Source organism: Pan paniscus, chromosome 10, assembly GCF_029289425.2.
Source record: "Pan paniscus chromosome 10, NHGRI_mPanPan1-v2.0_pri, whole genome shotgun sequence".
In the NCBI taxonomy this organism is placed as follows: domain Eukaryota; kingdom Metazoa; phylum Chordata; class Mammalia; order Primates; family Hominidae; genus Pan; species Pan paniscus.
In genome coordinates this window covers 117,149,317-117,176,389 of record NC_073259.2, presented here as the reverse complement: position 1 = coordinate 117,176,389, position 27,073 = coordinate 117,149,317, and the positions used below count along the sequence as shown (strand labels likewise).

The following is a 27,073-nucleotide window of genomic DNA, read 5'->3' as shown; positions in this document are numbered from 1 at the left end:
CCGGCCTGGACGCACAAAGGACACTTGCACAAAACAAACTTTTATTAACAAACCTCGCGTAGAGCCAACTCTAACCCTACTAACAGCAAAAACAGCATTGCTAACAAGATCAAGGATGGAGGTGCAGACCCAATAAAGATTCTCTTAAAAAAAGGACTGGGAAAAAAAATATATATATATATCTGCATGAGTACTTTTTAAAAAACTAAAACTTTCCAGTGTTGCAGAAAAAAAATCCCAAAGTGATTTCAGTCGGTTAAAAAAAACAGTACTTGGCAGTCTGTGCTGCCTTAAAAACCCCAACTGGACATAACCCTACGAGAAAATCACCCCACCCCATAAAGACAAAATTCCCTTTTCTCCTCTTCCTTGTTCAAATTCCACTGCTTATTCCACCAACACCCAAGGAATAACAAGACCCAGCTTACTTCTCTCGGTCCCTTATCTGATAAGGCTCACAGCAATCTTAACCTCTACTACAATCAGGAAATTGAGCCCTAATTTCTGGGCCAGATTCTGGAAAGTTGCAAAACATCCTTATGCTGCGAGGGGCCTGAGGACTCCTTCAAAGATCAAGGGGGCAGTGGAACTGGCAGACTGGCATGCCTGCCCTGCAAGGCTGAGACAAGGGGACCTTTCTAAGCAAAAACACCCCAACATCTGTCACTGAAAGTCTAACCAGGCAAAACCAAGGAGCAGCAGGCGCCAAACTAGGGCTGTGCCTGAAAGGTGCACATCTCCCCTGTTTCACCATAAAGGCAAGGGAGATAAAGAGAGCCAACTGAGTATTTGACCTCATCTGTCTTCTGCGTATTTTAGGCCGAAGCCATGTTGCAGAGAAAGACATTTGGTCAAAGGGTAGCCTTTGTTGTTTGTGGTTGGATACAGCTGCCATTCCTGGACAGCCTGGTTCATGGCTGCTTTCTGGAAGCTTTTCCCCCTTATGCAGAGTACTTAAGAATTAATAGGAAAATTTTCAGTGGAACTTCGTAACTGGCAAATACGTTAACAGCAGCTTCTCAAAGGCCACCCCTCAGCTGATGATCACAGCTCCTTCCAGTCGATGGGCTTCTTGCCAGACTTCTGCAGCAGCTCATTGGTCTTTGAAAAGTGTCTACATCCAAAGAACCCTCTATACACTGACAAAGGGGAGGGATGAGCCGTCTGTAGTACATGGTGCCGCTTCTGAAAAAGATCAAGAATAAATGGTGGCAGATTTGGGACTTTTTAAATTTTTTTTTTTTTTTTTTTGAGACGGATTCTTGCTGCAGTGGCGTGATCTCGACTCACTGCAACCTCCGCCTCCCAGGTTCAAGCGATTCTCCTGCCTCAGCTTCCCAAGTAGCTGGGACTACAGGCGCGTGCCACCACACCCAGTTAATTTTTGTATTTTTAGTAGAGATGGGGTTTCATCATATTGGCCAGGATGGTCTCGATCTCTTGACCTTGTGATCCGCTCGCCTTGGCCTCCCCAAAGTGCTGGGATTACAGGCGTGAACCACCATACCCGGCCGGGACTTTTTTTTTTTTTTTTTCCCCCCAAAAAGGAAGGACTGTGGCTGTTGCACTTTAAGACCCTGTGTGATTCCCCTTTGCCCTCTAAATTCTCCCCCTTCCAAAGTGGGGCATTCAGCATTTGCATTAGAACATTAGTCCGTTTGTTGAGCAACTACCTACCTTTGCTAGGCTCTGAGATGCAAAGAGCACCACACTCTGCCTTCAAATTGGCAATTATCTATGCAATTTTCAAGTGTCCCTATCGTACCGCCAGCAATTTCCACTGCTAAGACTGTATTTGCTAAAGGACACCATGATGCATACACACACAGATAAACTCCTCAACTTATTAATACAATGGATGTGGTTAACATCTTGGAAAACCCATCCTAAGTAGAAAATATCCTAAGTTGAAGATATATTTATGACATATAACCTGCTGAACATCATAGCTTAACCTACCCTACCTTAAACATGCTCAGAACACCTACATTAGCCTACAGCTGGGCAAAACAAAGCTTCTTTTACAATGAAGTGTTTAGTACCTCATGTAACTCATTGAACACTGTACTGAAAGTGAAAAATAGAACGGGGCCAGTCACGGTGGCTTACACCTGTAATCCCAGTGCTTTGGGAGGCCAAGGTAGGAGGATTGCATGGGACCAAGAGTTTACAACCAACTGAGGCAACATAGCGAGACCCCATCTCTACACAAAAATTAAAAAGTTAGCCAAGTGTGATGGTATGCACCTGCAGTCCTAGCTACACAGAAGACTGAGGTGGGAGGATCACTTAAGCCCAGGAGTTCGAGGCTGCAAAAAGCTGTAATCGTGCCACTGCACTCCAGCCTGGGTGACAGAGCAAGATCTTTTTTTAAAATTTTTTATTTTTTGAGATGGGGTCTTACTCTGTCACCCAGGCTAGAGTGTAGTGGTATGACTGTGGCCCACTGTAGCCTCCACCTCCTAGGCTCAAGTTACTCTCCCACCTCAGCCTCCTGAGTACCTGGGACCACAGGTGCGTGCCACCACACCAGGCTAATTTTTTGTGTTTTTTAGAGACAAGGTCTCACTATGTTGCCCAGGCTGTTCTCAAACCCCTGAGCTCAAGTGATCCGCCACCCTGGCCTCTCAAAGTGTTGGGATTACAGGCGTGAGCCACTGCTCCCAGCCAAGAGACCCTGTCTCTTAAAGAAAGAAAAAAAACAACAACGTGTGAGTGCTCAAAGTATGGTTATACACCATTGTAAAGTCGAAAAAAATCAAGTCAAACTTTATAAGCCAGGGACCAGTTGTACCTACACAAATAGGAACATATAAAAGGACTCACTGACACACTGCTTATGTCAGCTAAAACCTAGTATACAATTCAGTGTTACAGAACTGGCTAAATGTATTTTTCTAAAGTTCTTACAATGTAACACCACATAACTCCTAGAAAAACATGTGAAAGATAAATATACTGATGAGATGACCTCCAAAATTTACCAAGTGAACAAAATGCAAAATAATTTCATTTTCTAAAAACTTTAGAAAAACACCCAAGACACTGTATTTAGTAGTTCCTTTAAGAGAAAGAAATAGTGGAAGCCATTTACTTTCCATTCTGTGCCTTTCTGAACTCTCTGAATCGTCTTACAGCTCCTAAGAAGGAAGAATTAAAAAACAAAAACAAAAACAAAAAAATCTCGCCACAAAAATGGAATAGTTGGCCGGACGTGGTGGCTCACACCTGTAATCCCAGCACTTTGGGAGGCTGAGGTGGGTGGATCACCTGAGGTCAGGAGTTCAAGACCAGCCTGACCAACATGAAGAAACTCCGTCTCTACTAAAAATACAAAATTAGCTGGATGTGGTGGTACATGCCTGTAATCCCAGCTACTCAGGAGGCTGAGGCAGGAGAATCACTTGAACCCAGGAGGGGGAGGATGCAGTGAACTGAGATCACGCCATTGCACTCCAGCCTGGACAACAAGAGTAAACTGTCTCAAAAAAAAAAAACAAAAACAAAAACAAAAACGGAATAGTCAGTGGCCAGGTGTGATAGCTCACGCCTGTAATCCCAGCACTTTGGGAGGCCGAGGCAGGAGGATCGTTTAAGTCCGGGAGTTCAAGAGCCAGCCTGGGCAACGTGGTGAAACCCTGTCTCCACAAAAAAATACAAAAATTAGTCAGGTGTGGTGGCGCACGCCTGTGGTCCCTGCTACTCAGGAGACTAAGGTGGGAGGATTGCTTGAGCCTGGGAGGTTGAGGCCGCAGTGAGTTGAGATGAAGCCAGTGCATTCCAGCCTGGGTGACAGAGCTAGACCCTGTTTCAAAAGAAAAAAAGCAATAGTCATACATCACCTAATGACAGGGATGCATTCTGAGAAGTGTGTTGTTAGGCAATTTCACTGCTATCCGTACACCACAGGGCATCTTTACACAAACCCAAATGGGATAACCTACCACTACACACCTAGGCTATATAGTGTAGCTTATTGCTCCTGGTCTACAAACCTGTGTAGCATGTTACTGTACTAAATACTATAGGCAACTGTGACACAATGGTAGGCATTTGTGTATCTAAACATAGAAAAGATGCAGTAAAAATATTTTTTATTTATATATATATATATATATATATGTTTTTTTTTTTTGAGATAGAGTCTCACTCTGTTGCCAGGCTGGAGTGCAGTGGCATGATCTCAGCTAACTGCAACCTCTGCCTCCCGGGTTCAAGCAATTCTCCTGCCTCAGCCTCCCAAGTAGCTGGGACTACAGGCACACGCCGCCACACCTGGCTAATTTTTTGTATTTTAGTAGAGACAGGGTTTCACTATGTTGCCCAGGCTGGTCTCAAACTCCTGAGCTCAGACAATCCACTCGCCTCGGCCACCCAAACTGCTGGGATAACAGGTATGAGCCACCACACCCGGCCAGAATATTATAATCTTATGGGACCATCGTCATATATACAGTTTATGACTGAAACATCATTATGTGGCAAATGACTACTTTGATTTTTTAAAAATATCAACTATAGTTATTTTAATAGGGAGATATAGACCATTTTTGTTTTCCTCTTCTTTTCTGTATATAAAAACTAACGAACAAATCACTGTTTCTCAAAACGCTCCTGCCTTCAAGGGGCTCAGTCCAGGAGGGGCGATGAGGGGTGATGACTAAAGCCAGGCAATCCAGTGTGGTTAAGAGTACAGAGCCTGGAGCCAGACTGCCCGGGGTTGAGGCCTACCTCTACCATTCAGTAGCTGTATCACAGGGAAGTTGCTGCAACTCTAAGCTGCTTCAGTTTTCATCTGTAGACTGGGAATAACAATACCGCCCAGCTTATGAAGTTACTGTGACCAATCAAATGAGGATCACAGGTGCTGAGTGTGATAAGAAGTCATGCACACCAAATGCTGAACACACACACGCAAGCAGCACAGGCCCCTGTAAATGTCAGCCCTGCAGAGCTCTAAAGAATCCCAGAAGCAAATGACCTCCACACTGTAGGCAGAGAAAGCAGGATATGCAAAGGCAGGGAAGTGGGGCACCGTGAAAAAGTAAAGGGGAATGGGTCAGCTTAGGGATCGGAGTGCAAAGAGGGATAGAGTTAAGTCTGGGAGGCCGACTGGGGGCCACCCTCCTACCCCCCTGAAATCAGATCTTCGGCCTAAGGCAAGGCCTTCCAGGGAGAAAGCATCAGAACCCTCCAGGCAAGATCAGGTGAGGGCCTGAATGAAGGCAAAGGTGGTCAGGCAGGGGTAGATTTGGAGGGGGAAGAAAGAACACAGATATGAATGACTGACTGACTGGGAAGGGGGAAAAAAAGGACAGAAGAGGGGAGAAAGAGAGGTAGGCAGGTGTCAGTAATAGATCTGGCTGGACAACTGGGCAGATGATGGTGCTTTTTGCTGCTAGGGAGTGCAGAGGAGGAAGTTTAGTGAAGCATGGATGAGAAAAGGAGAAACTTCGTTTGGAAAATGTTGAATTTGGCATGTTTATGGGGCAGTAGTAACAAGGCACTCTATAGATCAGAAGAGACACTGGGCTGGAGATATGCAATTTGGCTTTAATGACCAAGCTACTTTAACAACTGTTTACTTTCAGACCAAACCATGATTAAAGATTACCAATATACTGTGGAAGAGCAACACTGGCCATAAACCTCCCTAAGGGATAGAGATTAGCAATTACTCTCACGCACACTTCTTACATACCTAGATCATCACATCTTAGCAGTTCATACCAGTCAGATCTTAGGTCACTCATACAAGTGTATGCCTACCTCAAAGCCTTTCTGAGAGTTAAGTAAGATTCTGCATGCAAAGTACTCAACCTGGTCGGGTGCGGTGGCTTACATCTGTAATCCTAGCACTTTGGGAGACCAAGATGGGAGGATCGCTTGAGGTCAGGAGTTCAAGACCAGCCTTGGCAACATGGTGAAACCCAGTCTCTACTAAAAATAAAAAATATTAGCTGGGTGTGGTGGCAGGCAACTGTAATCCTAGCTACTCAGGAGGCTGAGGCAGGAGAAGTGCTTGAACCCAGGAGGCGAAGTTGCAGTGAGCCGAGATCATGCCACTGCACTCCAGCCTGGGTGACAGAGAAAGACTCCATCTCAAAAAACAAAAGTGCTCAACCTAGTACCCACACAAGGTAGGGGTTAAATATACGTGCACATTTCTGATACCCCCGTTACCTCCTGCTGATACACCAAAAACTATTGTCAGGTTACCTCTGCTAAGCCCTTGCCTTCGATCATTGAAGCATTTACTCTATAATTTCTCCCCCACCCAATGTCTCTCCCATTTGCCAGGGATGAACACACCCCTGGCTCGTCTCCTTCCCACCCCCTATCTCTCCCTCCTCCACTCTGCGGCTCTCCATCAAGCCTCCATCTCTAGTCCATCATGGTTCTCCTGGAGAAAGATGATGGTGACACATGCCTCAAGGGCAGCAGTGGCGAATGAGAAGCAGTAGACTGGGGTGTTTTGGGAGGCAGAGTTGATGGGATTTACTGATGGGATGGAGGATTCAAGGATGACTTTAAGGTCTCTGATTTCCACAACCAGGTGTAGAAGTGCTTCAGTGAGTGAAGGGAAGGAGGGAGGTAGCAGATAGGGGGAAGATGCAGGGAGGGGAGCCACTGGTTTGGTCGTGTTGGGTATCTGCTATTAGACCTTGGGGTTAATAATGATCACCGATAGGCCGGGTGTGGTGGCTCATGCCTGTAATCCTAGCACTTTGGAGGTTGAGGAGGACAGATCGCTTGAGGTCAGGAGTTCAAAACCAGCCTGGCCAACATGGTGAAACCCCGTCTCTACTAAAAAATACAAAAAAATCAGCCGGGCGTGGTGGCGGGCGCCTGTAGTCCCAGCTACTCGGGAGGCTGAGGCAGAATCACTTAAACCCAGCAGGCGGAGGTTGCAGTGAGCCAAAATCACACCACTGCACTCCGGCCTGGGCAACAGAGCGAGACTCCATCAAAAAACAAAACAAAAAAACCAAAAAAAAACCCCAAAAAACCCAGAAACAAAACAATAATGATCACTGATAGTATTTTCATGGGCAAGTTAAATTTGTGATTGAGTGGAATTCTTTGTGTTTTCTATATGCTCCCAAATTTCTTGGAAGCCAGAAACATGCCTCATCCATCACTTGTTAAGTGAATGGTACCCAGGGACTTGTATCTTGTAGACACCAAGTTCATGCCTACAGCACCAACTGCATTCAGTCACAAGTTGGCCAGTTGCTTTGCTTTCCTCATACACAACTCATCACCCCTATAATTTGTCCAAATTCTTCTCAGTTTTCAATGGGAAACCCTTATAACAGGCCTAAGGGAAAATAAAAGTTATTTTATAACATGGATTTTCCAGGACCAAACACAGCAGGGACTCCTAGAATTCTTTACATTGTTTTTATAGTGTTAAAAAAAAAAAAAGAAAGAAAACAAAACATACCCTATCAATGGCACTGCCCTTCTTCTGAGCATAAGAGCCCCAGAGCAAGAAAACAAGGCCATTCGAGTTCTGATTTAGCCAGGACACAACTGCATCAGTGAACTGCTCCCAGCCTCGCTCCTTATGAGAGTTGGCTTGATGGGCACGAACCGTGAGGACAGCATTGAGAAGGAGAACACCTACACACATGAGAGAAACAGGTTAAATGTAGGCTCAGGCAAATCAGCCCAATACCCAGCAACAGGAGCTAAATCCATGATGAAACCAGTGCTTGATGGGATCCAGTGTAGCAAGGTGTGCTTCCCTGCTGCAGCCGGCATAATGGCAGCAGCCACTACCATCAACAATGGAGTCGGGGCTGGGTGTGGTGGCTTACGCCTGTAATCCCAGCACTTTGGGAAGCCGAGTCGGGCGGATCACCTGAGGTCAGGAGTTCGAGACCAGCCTGGCCAACATGGTGAAACCCTGTCTCTACTAAAAATACATTAAAAAATTAGCCAGCTATGGTGGCTCATGCCTGTGGTCCCAGCTACTCAGGAGGCTGAGGCATGAGAATTGTCTGAACCTGGGAGGCAGAGGTTGCAGTAAGCTGAGATTGCACCACTGCACTCTAGCCTGGGCAACAGAGTGAGACTCGGTCTCAAAAAAAAAAAAAAAAAAAATCTAGCAGTCGCTGGCTTACCTTGCTTGGCCCACCCAGATAAATCTCCATGGCCAGGATGAACAAAATCCTCTATGTCTGTAGACAACTCTTTATAAATGTTCTCCAAACTGAAAGCAAGCCACAAGAAAAACAAAAAACAGAATCTTAAGCATAATTTTGAAAGCTCAGTAACGTCTAAGACATATGTGAAAAGGTTAGAAGTTACAGCCAGCCCTTGGAAGGGACACTGGCACATATGGCGCCGATTAATGAGATCAACACTGCCAGTCCTCCTTCTAACAGGTGACTCTGCCAAAGACCTTTACTTTAGTCTGTACTTGGATTTAACAGCACTCTGGAAAACCTAAGTAAATCAACCCAGCAGTTATAACCCAGACCCCCACTGTTGCTCAGGGACAGTTTTCTGTCCTTAGCATATTTATGTATATCATACACCAAATCCTCCAAAAGCAGTGGTTCTTGTTTTTTTTTGAGTCTTGCTGTGTCACCCAGGCTACAGTGCAGTAGCAGGATCTCGGCTCACTGCCACCTCTGCCTCCCGGGATCCAGCGATTCTCCTGCCTCAGCCTCCCAAAGTGCTGGGATTACAGGCGTGAGTCACCGCGCCCGGCCCAAAGCAGTGGTTCTTAACCAGGGGTGATTTTACCCCCCCAAGGGACTTTTGGCAATGTCTGCACATTTTTCATTATCACGAGCTGGGGGTTGCTCCTGGTTTCCAGTGGTAGAGGCCAGGGATGTGGCACAAGATCCTGCAATAGCACAGGACTCCTCTCCTCCTCCACAACAAAGAATGACTCAGCCCCAAATGTCAATGGTGCTGAGGCTGAGAAATCCTCCTCCGAGGCTAGTGAACAGTGCCCCAGATAGTCCCACTTGTAATAAGCTAAGTACACATCTGAAAGGAATCATGTCTGGACTGCAGTCACCTGTAAAGCAACTGTACCTGGGCGGAGGCGGAACAGGCCTTTGAACACTAAAGCAGAGCCCGTGAGCTTGATTAGGTCCATGATATGGATCCTGTCCCAGGATGACAACCTTCACCTGTGAACCACCAGGGGTCAGGAATTAAACAATACTGTAATGTAAGCAGCACAGACCCTGCCTCAAACAAACATAAATAAAACACTTCTATGGCATAGATTGCTAATAGCAGAGTTGCTGGTCAAAGGCTAAGCGTATTTTAAACTTGTAAAGATATGTACCTAGTTGCTTTTTTAATTTTTTGAGACACGGTTTTGCTGTGTTGCTCAGGCTGATGTGCAGTGGTGCCATCACAGCTCATGGCAGCCTCGCCCTCCTGGGCTCAAGTGGTCCTCCCACCTGAGCCTCCAGAGTAGCTGGGCCCACAGGAGTGCACCACTATGCCCACCTAATTTTTTTTTTTACTTTTTGTAGACACACGGCCTCCCTTATGTTGCTGAGGCTGGTCTCAAATTCCTGAGATCAAGGGATCCTCCCTCCTCGGCCTCCCAAAATGCTGGGATTACAGGCATGAGCCACTGTGCCTAGCCCCCAGTTACTTTTCAATGAATTAAAGCAATTTAGGGCCTGGCATGGTGGCTCACGCCTGTAATCCCAGCACTTTGGGAGGCCGAGGCAGGCAGATCACGAGGTCAAGATATCGAAACCATCTGCCCAACATGGTGAAAACCCATCTCTACTAAAAATACAAAAATTAGCTGGGTGTGGTGGCGCACACCTGTAGTCCCAGCTACTTGGGAGGCTGAGGCAGGAGAATCGCTTGAACCCAGGGGGTGGAGGTTGCAGTGAGCCGAGATTGCACCACTGCACTCCATCTCAAAAAAAAAAAAAAAAAAAGCAATTCAGATTTCCCACCAGCAGCATATGAGGGTGTCTGCTCCCCTATATCCTCTAACAGGTGGAGCCAGAAGAGAATGAGGTCAGATCAAAAGGGCCATGGGAGTAGGTGGCAAGAGACAATGAAATGAAATGAAGTTCCTGTCACGGGAGGTGTTGAAACATAGGCCGCCTCGTCCTTCCCATCCAGGGCCCACCCACCTAGTCTTCATTCTCAAGCTTCTTATCAAGATGATTTATTCACCTATTTCACTTCTATGTCATTTCACAGATATTCATTAAATCACAAGATTCTTGCCCCAGTTTACAAAATGGGGGAGGAAAACGGGTAAGAAACCTAAAAGTCCAGTGTCAGCAGGTGCTAAATGCATCGTAGTGGCTCAGAGGAAAACTGGATCACAGAGGTGGCAGGCAACGGACTTCAATTCAAGGAGGTGCCACAGAGGCATCTACTTGATTTTTAAGAGACAGAAGTGGGGAGGGGTTTGCCACACTGTCCAACTCTGGAGTGGGAGAGTGGGAGGTGGAGGTAAGGCTGAGAGGTAGGACGTGGCCCTATTTAAAGAGGGTTGCTCTGCTTTCATAGTTCAACAGTGAGGAGCCACGGTTTTTTTTGTTTTGAGACAGGGTCTGGCTCTGTCGCCCACGCTGGAGTGAAGTGGTGTGATCTCAGCTCACTGCAACCTCCGCCTCCTGGGCTCATGCGATTCTCCCACCTCAGCCTCCCAAGTAGCTGGAATTACAGGCGTGTGCCACCATGCCTGGCTAATTTTTGTATTTTAGGAGAGACCAGGTTTCATTGGTCTTGAACTCCTGACCTCAAATGATCCTCCCACTTTGGCCTCCGACAGTGCTGGGATTACAGGCATGAGCCACCGTGCCCAGCCCCACGAACTTTTGAACACAAGATGGATGAGAGCCGCCAACCAGCAACTGTTATATAAGACAAACTAAAGCAAAGGGATCTGATAACAGAACCACAAAACTGTTCAGGCCAGAAGTCAAGAGCTTGAAAGTGCTAACTATAAGGCAGTGTGGTCAGGTCAAGGTGGGGTTGACTGTAACAAGCTGCAAAAGATTTAACTGCTTTGTGTGTCAGTTTGAACTTCACCACCACCATAACATCTGACACTGCGGGAGGTTAGTTTCAGGATTTAAAAAAAATACAAGAAATAAGAGCACAGGATGTACATAGTTTTCCTTTTTGCCACATAAATACCACGTGGTAAACATTAAAAAGAGTAAATACAGGCTGAAATACAGTCAGCCAAACCTCGGGATTTCAGTGTTTTACTTACTACTGAATGATGGACTGTGGCTTAACTCCAGTGTCCCTAATTTAAAATTACTATTTGACTCCTTCTCCCCAATAAAAATTATCAACAAGTTGTACTTACATCTTTTATGTCACACATCTGGGTCCAGGTGAAGACTTGGTGTGGGGGTGGATAAACAGTGTAATGCTTTCTTTCTTCTGCAACAAATCCCATTAGCTGATTTAAAGATAGACTTAAAATCAGATTCTCATTGGAAACCATAAGAATTCAATAAGAAAGCTTCTAGTGCAAGTTATTTGGAACATCATTAGTTCTTTGTCATGTTATGTCCAAATTCTTTTAAAAAACAACAAACAAAAACAGTGCCTGCCCCCCAACCTAAGTGGTTCAATCAGGTCAATTCCTTGCCTCTTTCTCTGGGCTGGGTCCTGACAGTGCCATTCCTCTCGGCTTTTTAAAGCTCAAGCCAGGTTTCATTCAGGATGGTTGGTGATTTTACTACGCCAGCCTTTCCTGGACAATAGACTACGTGACTTAAATGAATCCATGATATCATCTCGCGGGTCGTTAACAACTTTAACCAATATAAAGCTGCAGAGTGAAACATCATGGCTTTCTTTTACCCCCTTTGTGAGTGAAGGAGGTTGAAGGGGGTACAACCTAAGCCTACGGAAACATGAACTTGGCCGGCTACACTAACAAGACAAAAGGGCCGGCAGCCTCCACATTTACCCTTATGGAAGGTGCATTTCCATATTTACCTTGATAAAATACGGTTTCCCGAACTCCCCGCTGAGGTGCTTCTTCCAGCTCTCTCCAAAGCCCACGGGCACGTTGCGGGCCGCGAGTCTGAGCAGGGCCGCGGCCTTGTTCCTCTGGATCCGGTCCAACTGCTCGGCACTCAGCGGCGAGGAAGGCGGCGTCCCAAGCTCCTCCTGCCCAGCCGGGGCCTTCTTGGCTGGGATGGCCTGCAAGTGGTCCCCGCAGAGGCGGCTCAAGAGCTGCAGCGGCCCCTTCCCAGGCGTCCGCAGCTTCCGGCCCAACGCCCACGGCCCAAGGCAGAAGACGCCCATTTGTGGAACAGGTCCCAGCAAAAGCGGACAGTAAGAGCCCAGGGCTGGGCCCGGTCCGGGAATTGGGAATTAGGTTCTAAACTGGAGCGGGGGAGAGGGGCTGGGAGGCGCCCTACGGCTTCCCGAGGAGCGTTGCGGTGACTGGGAACCCTGCACAGAGGTGCCCCGCCCCCGCCAGACCCGCCCCACCGCGTCCCCACGTGGTCTTTTCGCGGCAAAAAAACCTCCCTCTGGGTCCCGCCCCCTCTCCCCTCTGATTGGACAGCGCACCGAGCCAGGCGGGCCTGCGGCGCGCGGATTGGCGCCATGGGCCCCGAGACGCGTCCCCATTGGCTGGCCCTTTAGCATGGCGGCCCATGGGGGACAGCGGCGGCTATTTTGAACACGTGGAGGCTATTTGGAAAGCGGAGCCCGGGTTTACCGAGTAAGAGGCGCGATCCTGCACGCCCTCCGTCAGGCGGGGCCCACCGCCTTCCTCCCCCTTCACCCCCTAGCCCCGGCCCAAGCCGCGCCTCACCGCCGCATCTCCGCTTTCCTCAGGCACCCCAGCCACGCCGGTCCCCTGGACGGCCGGCTCGGGGCTGGGGGCGTGTCGCTTCCTGGCGGGGCTGGGGGAGAAAAAGGAGTAGAGCGTTTTCTGGCCGATCATCCTGGAGCTGAGGAGGCAGCGAACGCGCGCCACCCGGGAACCGGCGAGGCTAGCCCTGGCTGTGGCGGTCAGCAATTGGCGCCAAGCGGCCCGCGCATGCTCCGAGCGGGGGGCTTTGCTGGGGGCGGGGGGCGGTGGAAGGCCCAGTGCGCATGTGCGGGAGGGGCTGGAGTGCAACGCCCCTGGGAGGAGGTGGGGCGTGCAACGGTGCCCGGGGGCCTATTCTTTCATTCGCTTTGTGCCTTCAGCCCACCTCTGCTCTTTGGACAGGCTCTTAAGGCTCAGCTGCAAGAAGAGAAGACTGGTCAGGCGCGGTGGCCCACGCCTGTAATCCCAGCGCTTTGGGAGGCCCAGGCTGGAGGATCGCTTGAGGCCAGAGGGTCTGAGCTGTAGTGAGCTTTGATCGCGCCAATGCACTCCAGGCCTGGGCGACAGAGCGAGACCCTGTCTCTCGGTGGGGTCGGGGGGAGGGGGGTGGGAAGAAAAGTTCCTGCCCTTTAGGGGTGTTGTGGGAGTGCAATGAACAATATAATAATATTGTCCGGGCTTGATGGCTCACGTCTGTAATCCCCGCACTGTAATCCGAGGCATCTCAAAAACAAACAAACAAACAAATACTATTATATTTTGTGTGTGTATTTTGTTTTTGAGAGTCTTGCTCTGTCGCCCAGGCTGGAATGCAGTGGTGTGATCTCAGTCCACTGCAACCTCCGCCTCCCGGATTCAAGCGATTCTCGTGCCTCAGCTAGGATTATAGGCGCGCGCCACCACCCCTGGCTAATTTTTCTATTTTTAGTAGAAATGGGGTTTCACCATGTTTGTCCAGGTGTGTTTTGTATTTTTTTAGTAGAGATGGGGGATCTCACCATGTTGGCCAGTCTGGTCTCGAACTCCTGACCTCAGGCGATCTGCCCACCTTGGCCTCCCAAAGTGCTGGGATTAAGGCATGAGCCACCACACCCAGCCAATATTATTTGTTGAACTGTTATATACATTTTCTCATGCAATTTTCATGGCCTATTTTATGACGATAAACTAAGGCTTAGTGCAGTCAAATATTTTGCCTAATGTATCAGGCTTGTGGGAGACTTTTGGGTCATAGAGGTTAAACACCAACGATTTGTCCTCCAAATGACACCACTGTACCGAACCTCCTCCCACCACTACTAATACACGTAGGATTCTCTTTCCCTCCCTCACATCCAAACCATCCATATCTGCTTTTGGTTCTTTCTCCAAAGCAAACCTCAAATTCAACTGCTGCTCTTGCATCTCCTAGCTACAGAAGACCAGCTGGGAAGCTGGTGTTCTCTTTTCTAGAGAGAGATTTTTACATCATGACAATACCTGGGGCCTGGCCCAGCTCGGTGGCTCACGCCTGTAATCCCAACACTTTGGGAGGCCAAGGAGGGGCGTATCGCTTGAGCACAGGAGTTCGAGACCAGCCTGGCAAACATGGTGAAACCCCGTCTCTACTAAAAATACAAAAATTAGCCAGGTGTGGTGGCATGCATTTGCAATCCCAGCTACTCAGGAGGCTGAGGCAGGAGAATCACTTGAACCCGGGAGGCGGAGGTTGCAGTGAGCTGAGATTGTGCCACTGCACTCCAGCCTGGGTGACAGAGCAAGACCCTGCCTAAAAACAAAAAAAAGAAAAAGAAAAAAAAGACAATCCTTAGGTTAAAACCCTTCTTTGGTTTTCAAAAAGGCTTAGAATAAACCCCAGCTTCCTACCCAGGTCTCAGTGCTGCCTCCTCTCCGATGGAAGCCCCCACTACTGAGTCCAGCTCCCAGCACAATTGCTGGACACACCCAGCTTGTCCCCCTGTGGCCTGCACACCCTTGCATTCACCGTCCCCTTGCCTGGAAAGCCTCAGGTCTCAGCTCAGGATCTTTCCCTGAAAAGGACTTCTCCTCCTGCCCCACTTTCTAGCCCATTGCTCTATAACTGCTATACTATACAAAAGCATCTTATTTATTTTTTCTTTTTACACAATTTCTTTAGAGACAGCATATTATTTATTCTTTCCTTGTGTGTTTCTGTCTCCATCCCCAAAATGTAACCTGAGTGAAGAAAGGAACTTGCTGCTTCTTGTTGCTGGTGTGTCCCAGTGCCTAGGACAAGAAGCTGAAGTCTAAGGGAGAGAGGCTCAAAGCTGAAAATCATTTGCCCCTAGAGCCACTATGACCCAGCACTCCCACACCTAGGCATTTACCCAAGGGAAATGAAAAACTATATTCACAAAGCTTGTATGTGAATGTTTATAGTGATTTTACTCATAGTAACCTAAAACCAGAGAAACAACCCTATGTGGGGCCTACTCCTGTGGGGCATCCCTTCTATACCAGTAATATAAAAAGGAACAAAAAGTAATACAAATGTGCGTATACGACTGGGCACAGCCGCTCACGACTGCAATTCCAGCACTTTGGGAGGCCAAGGCAGGCGGATTTCTTCAGCTCACCAGCTGAAGACTATGGAGACCAGCCTGGGCAACATGGCAAAAACCCATCTCTACAAAAAATACAAAAATTAGCCGGGTGTAGTGGTGCATGCCTGTAGTCCCAGCTACTTGGGAGGCTGAGGTGGGAGTGGAGCCTGGGAAGTGGAGGTTGCAGTGAGCCGAGATCATGCAACTGCACTCCAGTTAGGCAGTAGAGGCAGACCTTGTCTCACAAAAAAAAGCGGGGGGGTGGGGGGGGGCGCATAAATGAATCTTAAAAGCAATATGCTTAAGTGAAAGAAGTCCCACAAAGGCATTTCTCATAGAGGCTGAGAGGTCCGAGGTTGAGGGGCTGCATCTGGTGAAAACCCTCTTGCTGGTGGGGACTCTGTTGAGTCCTGAAGCCGTGTAGGGCATCACATCGCGAGGGGCCTGAGTGTGCTAGCTCAGGTCTCTCTTCTTCCTTTTATAAAGCCACCAGTCCCACTCCCACGGTAAGCCATTAACCCGTTAACCCCTGAGCCCATTAATCTATTAATTCATTTATGAGGACATTATGACAGAGCTCTCATGTCCCAATCGCCTCTTCAAGGCCCCACCTCTCAATACTGCCACACTGAGGATTAAATTTCAATGCGGATTTTGGAGGAACAGATATTCAAACCACGGCAATTCCCTGTATATGAAATTCTGGAAAAGGCAAAACTATAGGGAGAGAAGACAGATCAGTGGTTGCTGATGCTGGGTGATGGGCGAAGTTGATTAAGAGGCTGGAGCAGTTTTATGGAGGGACGGAACTGTCTTAGATCTTGATTGTGGTGGTGATCATACAATATTGTACATTTGTTGAAATCTGTCAAAACAAAGCCTCTGATCTCATGGAGCTTTCGTTCCATTGAGGGGAGACAGAGTAAATAAAAATTAGGAGCTGGTCGTGGTGGCTCACGCCTGTAATCCCAACAATTTGGGAGGCCCAGGTGGGAGGATCACTTGAGCCCAGGAGCTTGAGACCAGCCTGGGCAACATAGCAAGGCCCTATCTCTACTAAAAATAATTTTAAAATTATTTAGGGTGGGGTGGGATGTGCCTGTAGTCCCAGCTACTCCAGAGGCTGAGACGGGAGGATCGCTCTAACCCAGGAGTTCAAGGCTGCAGTGAGCTATGATCATGCCATTGCATTCCAGCTTGGGCAACAGAGTGAGCTCCTGTCTCAAAAAAAAAAAAAAACAAACAAGAACAACATCAAAAAACAAGAAAACAAAGACAAACGAGCAATAATGGAACCAACATTTATTTAGAGGACAGAGCATTTCTCATGCATCCTGTCATCTCCTCAGGCGCTCTCATGACATAGGTGCTGTAGTCCCCACTTCACAGATGAGGCAACTTAACCCCAGAGAGGTTAAGTGACCTGTGGGAGGCCACACAGCCAGGGCGGAGGAGACAGAAACAGAATCCACGATATCCGACTGCAGAACTCCTGCTCCCACTCGTGACAATACACTGGTGGCCCAACGCCCTTTCCGGACACCAAAGTAACCCTCACTGAGAAGTGACGCCAAGCCACAGTTCTCACCCCAGCCGTGATGCTCGACAGTGGCCCAACAGATGATCAGCGAGAAAGCGGCAGTGCTTGCCACGCACGGGAGGCCAGCAGGTGGCACCAGAGGGCCGCCCGGCTGCTCTCTTTGCGCCCTAGCCCGCCTTAGTTCCCAGCGTGCTCCGGAAGTGACGCGACCGATTCGCTGGGGCGCGTCTTTCCCACCACCACCAGGCCCCCAGGGTGACTGCGGGATTCCGATCTGCGCCGGAGCTGCGATGCTAGAGCACTCTTGCTACCCCCACCCCACGGACGTGTTGCAGTGATATCCGAATTTTGCGTGCGGTTTACCCGTGTTTAACCTCTTTGTGTCTCGCTTCTGAATCGTATCCACTTGAGCATCACTAGACTGATCTATTTTAACACTGGTGAGGGGCAGCGAGGTCAGTTATGGGTCCTTCCTCCTTAAAGGGGTGGACAGTTGACTTTGGGCAAACCTCTTCCCCTCTGTGGGCAACAGTTTCCCCTTCTGCAAAATGAGGGTTTGGATTGTAGTTTCTAAGTTTAGCTGTGGCGTGCGAATTCCCAGAAGGTAGTTCTTTAAAAATTCAGGTGCTCAGGCGTGGAGTGCAGACCTCTGGGTTTTTGCAAGCTAGCCAGCTGATTCTGATGCACAGGTGGACGTGGGAGACCCTGGATCAGATTGTCCCTAGGGTCCCTTCCGGCTTTAACATCTTCTGTTTCCTTTCTAGGACATGGTTTTAAACTTTAAAATGAAAATGTGAAACTAGGAATGTTGCTGTGAGACCCCTTGGACAAACAGATTTTTGCACTGGGGACAGAACTTGAGCAATTTCTGTCTTGGCCTCGCCACTGACGTCCCTTCTTTCCTGTGGGGACAGGATGGACAGATTCCTGGTGAAAGGGGCTCAAGGGGGCCTTTTGAGGAAGCAGGAGGAGCAAGAGCCAACTGGAGAAGAGCCAGCTGTGTTGGGAGGAGACAAAGAAAGCACAAGGAAGAGGCCCAGGAGAGAGGCCCCAGGGAATGGAGGCCACTCAGCAGGCCCTAGCTGGCGGCACATTCGGGCTGAGGGCCTGGACTGCAGTTACACGGTCCTGTTTGGCAAAGCTGAGGCAGATGAGATTTTCCAAGAGTTGGAGAAAGAAGTAGAATATTTTACAGGTAAGCAGAGGGGTGTGTGTGTGTGCATTGAGGGCTTGTTTGGTGCAATTAATGATCGTATGTTTGGAGAAATCTGAACTCAGGATCCATTACTTACTGATGGGTTCACTAATGGATTCATCCAATATTCTCTGAGCACCTGTGGGCTAAGCCCCTTAGGTGCTTGGGACATAAACTTGAAAGAAACTGGATTGCCTGTCTACTAGGAGCTGACAGATGACTCGAGTGAATCTCCCCTTGGCTACTGATGAGTATCTTCTGGGAAAGTTTACAGAACAAAGTAAAAAAACGTGCGGGGTTCTACTGCAGAGCACTTCAATCAGAATCGCTCCGAGTGCAGGCTGACCACTTGTTTGTTTAAAAAGCTTCCAGGTGATTCTCATGGGCAGTCAGGGTTTGAGAATCACTGGTCTCATAGGAGAGATGGCAAATAACCAGGTAATTTCTCCACACCAGTGGTTCTCAGCATCACCTGGTGGACTTGCTGTTGGCAGGACTTGGATTGCTGGACCCTACCCCTGTGGTTTAGTTTAGTTTCTAAGGAGATTCCAGGTGCTGCTGGTGCTGCTGGTCTGGGGAGCACATGTTGAGAACCACACCTCTATCCTGTAATGAGGACACAAGGATCTGGCAGAGAGGCATAGAAAAGCCCACAGGAAGCTAGGCGTGGTGGCTCGCGCCTGTAATCCCAGCACTTTGGGAGCGCGAGACGGGCGAATCACTTGAGGTCAGGAGTTCGAGACCAGCTTGGCCAATATGGTGAAACCCTATCTCTACTAAAATACAACAACAACAACAAAAAATTAGCTGTGCGTAGTGGTGCATGCCTGTAGTCCCAGCTACTTAAGAGGCTGAGGCAGGACAATCACTTGAAACCGGGAGGCAGAGGTTGCAGTGAGCCGAGATCGCACCACTGCACTCCAGCCTGGGCAACAGAGTGAGAGTGTGTCTCAAAACAAAACAAAACAAAAAACGAAAGCCCACAGGCCAGGCATGGTGGCACACACCTGTAATCCCAGCTACTCTGGAGGCTGAGGCAGGAGGATCACTTGAGGCCAGGAGTTCAAGTCCAGCCTGGGCAACATAGTGAGACCCCCCTCGTCACTTTATTCTTTTATGCTTTGAGACAGGGTCTCACTCTGTCACCTAGGCTGGAGGGCAGGGGCACGATCTTGGCTCACTGCAGCCTCGTCCGCCTGGGCTCAAGTGATTCTCCCACCTCAGCATCCTAAGTAACTGGGACCACAGATGTACACCACCAAGCCTGGATAATTTTTAAATTATCTGTAGGTCTCACTGTGTTACCCAGGCTGTTAATTGAACTCCTGGCCTTGAGTGATCCTCGCCTTGGCCTCCCAAAGTGCTGGGATTGCAAGCATGAGCCAGCGCGCCTGGCTCACCATCTCCTTAAAAAAAGAAATGCCCACAAGAGACCCCAGCAGTGTGAGCCCCATCTTTCATGGGGTCACATGCCCTTAGTCCCTACAGTTGACAAGCTATCCTAGCCTGTAAACTAACTTTATCGTGCTCCAATTTCAGCCTCTTTATTCTGCCCTTACTGTAGTTAAGGCAGTTAAGTTACAGTGTTCACTAAAAAAATGGCCCAGGACCATGTTTCTCTCCTTGTAGAACAAGAGTCACTGTTCTTACATGAACATTTGGGGCAGTTGGCTTGGTGCAGTGGTGCACACCTATAATCCCAGACTTTGGGAGACTGAGGTGGGCGGACCACTTGAGCCCAGGAGTTCAAGACCAGTCTAGGCAACATGATAAAACCCTGTGTCTACAAAAAAATACAAAAAAAGTTAGCCGGGCATGGTGGCATGCCCCTGTGGTCCCAGCTACTCAGGAGGCTGAGGCAGGAGGGCTGCTGGAGCCCTGGAGGTGGAGGTTGCAGCGAGCTTACAAAAAAGTTAGCCAGGCATGGTGGCACGCCCCTGTGGTCCCAGCTATTCAGGAGGCTGATGCGGGAGGATAGCTGGAGCACGGGAGGTGGAGGTTGAAGTGCGCTGAGATTGTGCTACTGTACTCCAGCCTGGGTGACACAGGGAGACCCTGTCTCAAAGAAAACAAAACAAAAAGAAAATTTGGGGCAAGCCAAAATGATGATTGAAGAGGGGTTTAAATTGCATGGAATGATGGGGAAATGTTATTCCTTACTTCCCTTTCAATCTTGAATACCCAGGGAGCATGTATGTGGGGCACTGGATTTCTGGTGATGGCAGTGCAGGTTGGGGGGGGCATCTGGATTTCTAGAGGGGGGTCGGGTAGAAAGGAACTGCCATGTTTCCTCTGCACAGGAGCACTGGCCAGAGTCCAGGTATTCGGGAAGTGGCACAGTGTGCCCAGGAAGCAGGCAACGTATGGCGACGCTGGGCTGACCTACACATTTTCAGGCCTCACGCTGTCTCCAAAGCCCTGGATCCCAGTTCTAGAGCGTATCCGGGATCACGTCTCTGGGGTGACTGGACAGACCTTCAACTTTGTGCTCATCAACAGGTGACACCCTGTCTGTTTAGTGGACTCAATGTTACAAGTCTTCTGTCTCCTCCAAAAGGAAGTGTTTAGGGTTCCACCCTATTTGGTTCATTGGTACAAATCATTTCTTAGTACACTGGGGCTCTAGGAGTGGAATAGCGCCAGCACTCGGTCTTCCTGGATCCTGGAGCTCATCCCGGAGTAGGAAGTGAGAGGTGATTAACTCCTGAACAAACATCTGAATGAGATAATTTCTTCTTCTCTTTTTCTTTCTTTTTTTTTTTGAGACAGGGTTTTTCTATGTTGCCCAGGCTTGGTCTCAAACTGCTAGGCTCAAGCGATCCTCCCACCTCAGCCTCCCAAAGTGCTGGGATTACAGGCGTGAACCACTATGCCTGACCCTAGACGATTTCAGACAGTGATAACCATCTTGCAAAAAATTAAACAGGCCGATTTGACTGAGAATGGCTGAGAGGTTTGCGATTAGGGTAAGGTTTCTCAACGGCAGCACTGCAGACATTTTGGGCCCAGTCATTCATTGTTGTTGGGGCTGACCTGTGCCTTGTAGGATGTTGAGCACATCCCTGGCCTCCATCCACTAGATTGCAAGTAGTGTCCCCCACCCCCCAATACCTGTCCCCTGGGGCAGAATCACCCTGGTGGAGAACCCTGGGTGGGTTTAAGGGAAGGTCACTTTAGATGGGGTGGTTAGAGGAGGGCTGAGGCAGTGCGTTTGAGCTGATAACTAAATGGAGAGTGCCAGCCACAGACATCTGGAGGGAGAGCAGAGGGACTCTGGAGTGTCTGTGAAGCAAAAATGCTGCAGGATGGCCAGAAAGCAGTGAATGAGGGAAAGAAGGGGATGGCATGAGCTCAGCAGTGGGCAGGGGCCAGGCTGTGCAGAGTATGGCCTTTGAGTGCAGGGCAAAATCGTGTGATAAAGGTTTACATAGACTGGCCAGGGGAACTACAGTAAGATGTGATTTTGGCTTTGGGTGTCTTCAGTTTTAAAGCACATGAACTGGCCGGGCGTGGTGACTCATGCCTGTAATCCCAAAACTTTGGGAGGCCAAGGAGAGTGAATTGCTTGAGCCCGAGTTTGAGACCAGCCTGGGTAACATGGTGAAACTGTTTCTGCAAAAGAAAAGAAATTAGCTAGGTGGGGTGGTGTATACCTATAGTCCCAGCTACTTGGGAGGCTGAAGTGGGAGAATCACTTGAGCCCAGGAGGCCGAGGCTGCAGTGAGCTATGATTATGCCACTGCACTTCAGCCTGGGAGACAGAGTGAGACCCTCTCAAAAATAATAATAAATAAGTCACATGAACAAATACGTCAACAGACCTCTTCAGCGCTGGCTTATCTTAGAGCCCACTGTGGACCTCAAGCCCTCGCAGAAACAACGGCAGGTACAGCCATGCAGAGTGCTGTTTCACACTGTGAGGAAAACGAGGGCTGGCGGTGCTGGTGAGTTTCAGGAGAGGGTTGTTTTTATGCACTGTGTTTGTTTTCTCATTGCAGGTATAAAGATGGCTGTGACCACATCGGGGAGCACCGAGATGATGAAAGAGAACTGGCCCCTGGGAGCCCCATTGCCTCTGTCTCCTTCGGTGCCTGCAGAGACTTTGTCTTCCGGCATAAGGATTCCCGTGGGAAAAGCCCCTCCAGGAGGGTGGCGGTGGTCAGGCTGCCACTGGCCCACGGGAGCTTACTAATGATGAACCACCCGACCAACACGCACTGGTACCACAGTCTTCCCGTGAGAAAGAAGGTTCTGGCTCCACGGGTGAATCTGACTTTTCGTAAAATTTTGCTTACTAAAAAATAAAAACGTTTTTAACAGTTTTTCTCTTTTCTCTTTCCCTCTCGACTCTAAGAGGGAGCTGGCATTTCCCTTACCAACAGGGAACACAGAAAGGTTTAAAGCATAGGGCTTGTTATGTAACAATGCAGAATTCAGAAAGACGATGTTTGTAACAGATCAGTGTATTACAAAAGAACACCAGGTGATTTTTTTCTAACAAAATGATTATTTTATTGCTATAATACACAGCGGATACAAAAGTACCTTTAGCAAATACATAAATCAGCAGTTATTATGGCAAAACTACTAGTTTAACTTAGGTTTTCCCCAAAAGAAGCTACTTACTTTGAAAATAACTTAAAACTAGAAATCAGATTATTGGGCTGCTACTTAATGCATAATAATTTACAAAATGAAGTCAGGTTAAAAGGCTTTGCACAGCTATTGTTCACATTTACAGCCTTGGCTCAAACCCTGGTCTCTGACCAAAGAAAGATCTGCTTATAACCATATATTCCAAGGCTCAGCCCCTTTTCTCCATCTTTCTTTGATGGTAGATTTCAGAGTAAGCAGTGGCAGAACAGCAATTACTTAAAGCTACAGCTTTGCAGTACACTTTAAGGTCACATGATTGGGCATTTGTTCCACCAGACTTGGGTAAAACAAGTGTGTTCATTTCAACATCAAAGTCAAGGTCTGCATCGGGTGAGTGCAGGACGGACCGTACAGTTCAAGCTGCCCCTTGCACCCTGACGCCCAGAGCCTGGAGAGCCTGCACAGAATATTCTGTTGAGAGTGAGTTACTGAGTCCTCAGGGTGCAGCCTGGGCCCAGCAGAAGAGTGATCACCTGGGCTTCCTCCACCGTGAGCTGCTGCCAAGGCACTGTTTGGTGTGTCTGCCAGCTCACCCCCAGCAGAGGAAGTGCGGTCTTAGCCTTACCTCAGATGACCTTTTGGAAAGGTCTGATTCCTAATCTTACCTCTGATGAGTCGGTTTGAATTTGGTATCCATTTTTCTAAATTAAAAATATAGCTTAAAACATAGGTACTACTGTGTCATCAAAATTCCTTTGGCCCTGGGCTGCATTCAGAGACTTACCTGAAAAGGGAAGAAAGTGCTCAATATATACTTTTTGTATTAGGCTACTGGAAATGAATAAATTCAGAATATGGACCTAGAGCAACATGACAATACTAGATGCCAGCTGTAGTTATATGTTTTTTAAAAAGTCAAAAGCTGCTTTCTCCTTTTCGTGAAAAGGGCTGAACTTTGGTGGTCATCAAATCTAACCCTTCACTTCACAAATGAGGAAACGGGTTCAGAGAGACTGCAGCCCCATACTCAGCCCTTCCTTCCTAAGCCAGGTGTCAACTCAGGGCAGGGATTATTTTTTTATACAGCCCCAAGCTCCCACCTGTAAACCTTAAGAGCTCTGCATGGACAAGAAATAAACAGATGAAAGTAACCATCCACAGTGGATCCTTGAGTAAGAAAAAGTTTTCCACAGAGCAGAGGAATTGGGTGTTGCAAAGATCCAGCTCAGTTCTGGCTATTCACAGAGTTTTATAATACAGTGTAATTACATCTCAGTCCAATATACAAAAGATAAAAGCAACAAGTAAGCTTTTCACTTATAACTGACAAAGTAGTGAAAGAGTTTCCCCAGGGGGCAGATTTGGCAGATGAGCCTTTACTCCATAGAAAGAATTGAAAGATTAGAAAAGGCATAGAAAAAGGAAGGTGTTCTTTAGGCATCTTTTACCTGTTCTCTTGCTATCCTTTGAGTAGCCTGGAAGGAATATTTCACAATGGACGTGCTACAAAAGCAATCGAAAGTGAAAGGCACTTTTTCTTCTAAATTGTTGCCTTTAATAATTTCATTAATTCTTGTCAACAATTTTTATGGGCCTGCTTATTAAAAATAAAAGATCTAAGTGGAAACATTGATTAGACAAAGGTACCTCCCCTCTGAGAACACCTAACGTTACAATATGAAAACGGTGGCTTCAAGAATCTGAATTCTTTTAATTACCTGTATCAGATGAGTAAAAAGACACTCCGGACATAATGAATGCTTTCTTAACACAACAGAACCTTCTACACACATGAACAGAACTGTTCAGGGAGCCTGGTTTGGTGTGAACTGGGGCTGGCTCCCAGGTGGAGCCTGCTCTTAGAACACACCGGAAGGCTGGAAGGCTCTAGTGGGGCCGCTTGCACACGCAACAGTACAGTTTTACTTTTTTCCTGGACAGTGCAGACAGTGCCATCAGCTCTAGCCTTGCAGGAGGGCACAGTCATTCTTCAGACTTGCACTCCTGGCTCTGGTGCTGCATCCTGGAAAGGACGCGCTCGTAGAACAGCAGGTAGGCGCTGGAGGACAGGACCTCCTGCAGGCTGGCCTTGCGGACAGTGTCATCGGAGACCCACAGCCACTGATTGCTGGTTGAGAGAGGGTTCCTGGCAGAAGGTGGGGACCGTCGGTAAGTGACAAAGTGTCCAGAGTGCATGTCTCCATGGTGGACGACAACTGCCATCAGCCGGAAGAGGTATGTGGAGGAGCTGAATGATAGGAACACGTCAGGGGTTTACAATTTTAACAAAAAGACTTTATAGGCAAAAACAAGAATGCTAATATTAAATAGGGGATCAATACAATGGTAAGTTCCTAACACCAAATGCTACACAACTATTAAAATACAGATCTGTATTTACTGGCATGGCAAGATGTACATTCTATAAGTATATGTATATTGTGTATATGTGGATGTTTGTATCAATGAGTGTATGTGTTTATGTACACTATAAGTATGTGTGATGTACAACTTTATAGAGTGCATGACCCTAAGTGTTTAATTGGCTATCTCTAGATGGTATCCCAAGAAATTTTAAATTTTCTTTATATTTTATACATACACACATATATACACACATACATATGCATATGTAAATTTTATGTACTTTAAAAATTTTTAGTTTAAAAGTTATTTCCATTTTGGACAAAAATAAATAGGAATGTGTAATCGTGAAACTTCACCTTAAAATGAAAAATAAACATCTACATTTTCCTTAATTCATTTCTGTGAAAAGCTAATTTTAGAAGCTAAGAGCAGTGGTAGCTCTAAGATGGGGCTTGTAAAGGGCGGCTCACCTGTAGTCGGGAACAACTGGGAGAGGGAAGGGCATCGGCGCTGACAGCGTTGGCAATAAAGATGGGGAGCAGGCGCCATTCATAAAAATCTGTGTTTTGGGGGCCCCTGGCTGATTCAGAACTGCAAGAGAAAAAGGCCCGAGTCAATGAAAATTAGCAGTGGCTCTGTAAACAAAACCTGGTTTTGATTACCTTGAAAGTTAACTCCCCATAATGCTACAAAGAAAAAAATCTATTTCATTTGGTATTATATAGATTCATAAAATAATCTGCCCTTTATCCTTAATCTCACATAGGGATAATCTGTCTTAATCCCAAATAGGAAAAGTGTATCTAGCTCCAGCTTTATGGCTAGCCTGGGATCTTTGAGCTTCCTAGCCCTGTTTGCTAATGGCATATATCAAAGTTAATCAGTAGCTAATTTACTGGCTTTTGACCTAAACCAAGGTTTCTCAACAGCAGCACCATGATGGTTTTGGCTGGATCATTCTTTGTTGCGGGGGCTGTCCTGTGCATTAGAGGATGTTGAACAGCATCCCTGGCCTCTACCCACTAGACACCAGTAGCACCCCTCCCCCAGTAGTGATAACCAAAAATGTTACCAGACACTGCCCAATGTCCCTTGGGAGGCAAAACTCCTCCAAGTTGAGAACCACTGATCTAAGCATTCTATTTGCTTTAATTCTGTCAGCTTCTAAGGAATACCAACATGTAATAGCATTCATACATGTTTATGGGTAGACATAACATAATTAAGGCCATATTTACATGTCTTTTCCTTTCAAGTGTCATTTTTGGGGGCTGTTATGTATCAAGTAGTTTACTGATGACATTTTTTGTGTGTGTTTTAGACAGGATCTTGCTCTGTTGCCCAGGCTGGAGCACAGTGGTGTGATCACAGCTCACTGCAGCCTCAAACATCTGGGTTCAAGCAATCCTCCCACCTCAATCTCCCAAAGTGCTAGGATTACAGGTGTGAGCCACCACGAGTGGCCCTACTGCTGGCATCTTTAACCACAGCCAGCATGCTCTCAACATTAGTAAACCTGCACCCCAGCCCAGGAGATGGGGAAGCTGGGGTGCAGAGGTCTTTGATTTAAAACCAGGGCCAAGGACTGAACCTGAGTCTGTCCCCTACCTCATCTCTTTTCGATGTTAATCTAGTGACTTGATGAGAAAGAGAAAAACACAATCTCCCTGACATGATGAGGTGTCGGGCCATGCAACTGTGGTCATAAAAAGAACAAAAGGAGTAAGGGACCCTAAATAGGAAAGTATGGGGTGTGAGACAATCCTGACCTAACTGGGGGCAGCAGACAGGTGGTGAGTTCAGGCTGTGAGCCCTTCAAGTGAGTGGGTTTTCCTCATGTCTAACTCTAAAGAACTCAGTGTGTCACATGAGACACCTTTAGAAAATGGCCCAACATGGCATTCTAGGGCCAGTTCTCCTGTGTGGTGTTTGCCCTTGGACCAATCATTCAACCCCGTGGAGCCTCCATGTTCTTATCAGTAAGACTGGCGATAATAGCTACCCGGCTTAAATGA

At 47.6% G+C, this 27,073-nt stretch overlaps 3 protein-coding genes across 10 annotated transcripts in view; 1 reads left to right on the top strand and 2 right to left on the bottom strand.

The window, feature by feature from the left end:
- Positions 1–24: 24 nt before the first annotated feature.
- UNG (uracil DNA glycosylase) lies at positions 25–13,043 on the bottom strand. Its single transcript, XM_003832510.7, has 7 exons — positions 12,797–13,043; positions 11,968–12,174; positions 11,327–11,422; positions 9,055–9,152; positions 8,130–8,218; positions 7,448–7,626; positions 25–1,185 (listed from the first exon to the last, which is right to left on the bottom strand). The coding sequence occupies exons 1-7, from the start codon at positions 12,926–12,928 to the stop codon at positions 1,045–1,047; spliced, it is 942 nt and encodes a 313-aa protein (XP_003832558.1). The 5' UTR covers positions 12,929–13,043; the 3' UTR covers positions 25–1,044.
- Positions 13,044–16,344: 3,301 nt separating this feature from the next.
- ALKBH2 (alkB homolog 2, alpha-ketoglutarate dependent dioxygenase) lies at positions 16,345–22,417 on the top strand. 7 transcript variants are annotated; one of them, XM_008957943.5, is made up of 4 exons: positions 16,349–17,340; positions 17,815–18,095; positions 20,396–20,594; positions 22,094–22,417. In XM_008957943.5, the coding sequence occupies exons 2-4, from the start codon at positions 17,816–17,818 to the stop codon at positions 22,398–22,400; spliced, it is 786 nt and encodes a 261-aa protein (XP_008956191.1). In that variant the 5' UTR covers positions 16,349–17,340; position 17,815; the 3' UTR covers positions 22,401–22,417. The 7 variants fall into 7 exon arrangements, with proteins under 7 accessions (XP_057155505.1, XP_063449706.1, XP_008956191.1 ...); XM_003832512.6 differs by having other exon boundaries at positions 16,350–17,355; XM_008957941.5 differs by having other exon boundaries at positions 16,352–17,340; positions 17,665–18,095.
- Positions 22,418–22,582: 165 nt separating this feature from the next.
- USP30 (ubiquitin specific peptidase 30) overlaps positions 22,583–27,073 on the bottom strand; it is a 35,478-nt gene continuing 30,987 nt past the window's right edge. For both annotated transcript variants that reach the window (XM_003832514.4, XM_034934422.3), the window contains exons 12-13: positions 25,529–25,649; positions 22,583–24,939 (exon numbers count right to left, since the gene is read on the bottom strand). In XM_003832514.4, the coding sequence (XP_003832562.1) occupies positions 24,675–24,939; positions 25,529–25,649 (386 nt within the window). In that variant the 3' untranslated portion in view covers positions 22,583–24,674. The remainder of the gene's footprint in view (positions 24,940–25,528; positions 25,650–27,073) is intronic.

Coding starts and splice junctions, on each gene's coding strand:
- UNG (XM_003832510.7), bottom strand. CDS start 12,928: ATGATCGGCCAGAAAACGCTCTACTCCTTTTTCTCCCCCAGCCCCGCC. Junction 8,219..9,054: donor CCTGTTCCGCCTCCGCCCAG/GTACAGTTGCTT, acceptor GCTTGCTTTCAG/TTTGGAGAACATTTATAAAG. Junction 1,186..7,447: donor AGGGCAGTGCCATTGATAGG/GTATGTTTTGTT, acceptor GATCTTTTTCAG/AAGCGGCACCATGTACTACA.
- ALKBH2 (XM_008957943.5), top strand. CDS start 17,816: ATGGACAGATTCCTGGTGAAAGGGGCTCAAGGGGGCCTTTTGAGGAAG. Junction 18,096..20,395: donor AGAAGTAGAATATTTTACAG/GTAAGCAGAGGG, acceptor TCCTCTGCACAG/GAGCACTGGCCAGAGTCCAG. Junction 20,595..22,093: donor AACTTTGTGCTCATCAACAG/GTGACACCCTGT, acceptor TTCTCATTGCAG/GTATAAAGATGGCTGTGACC.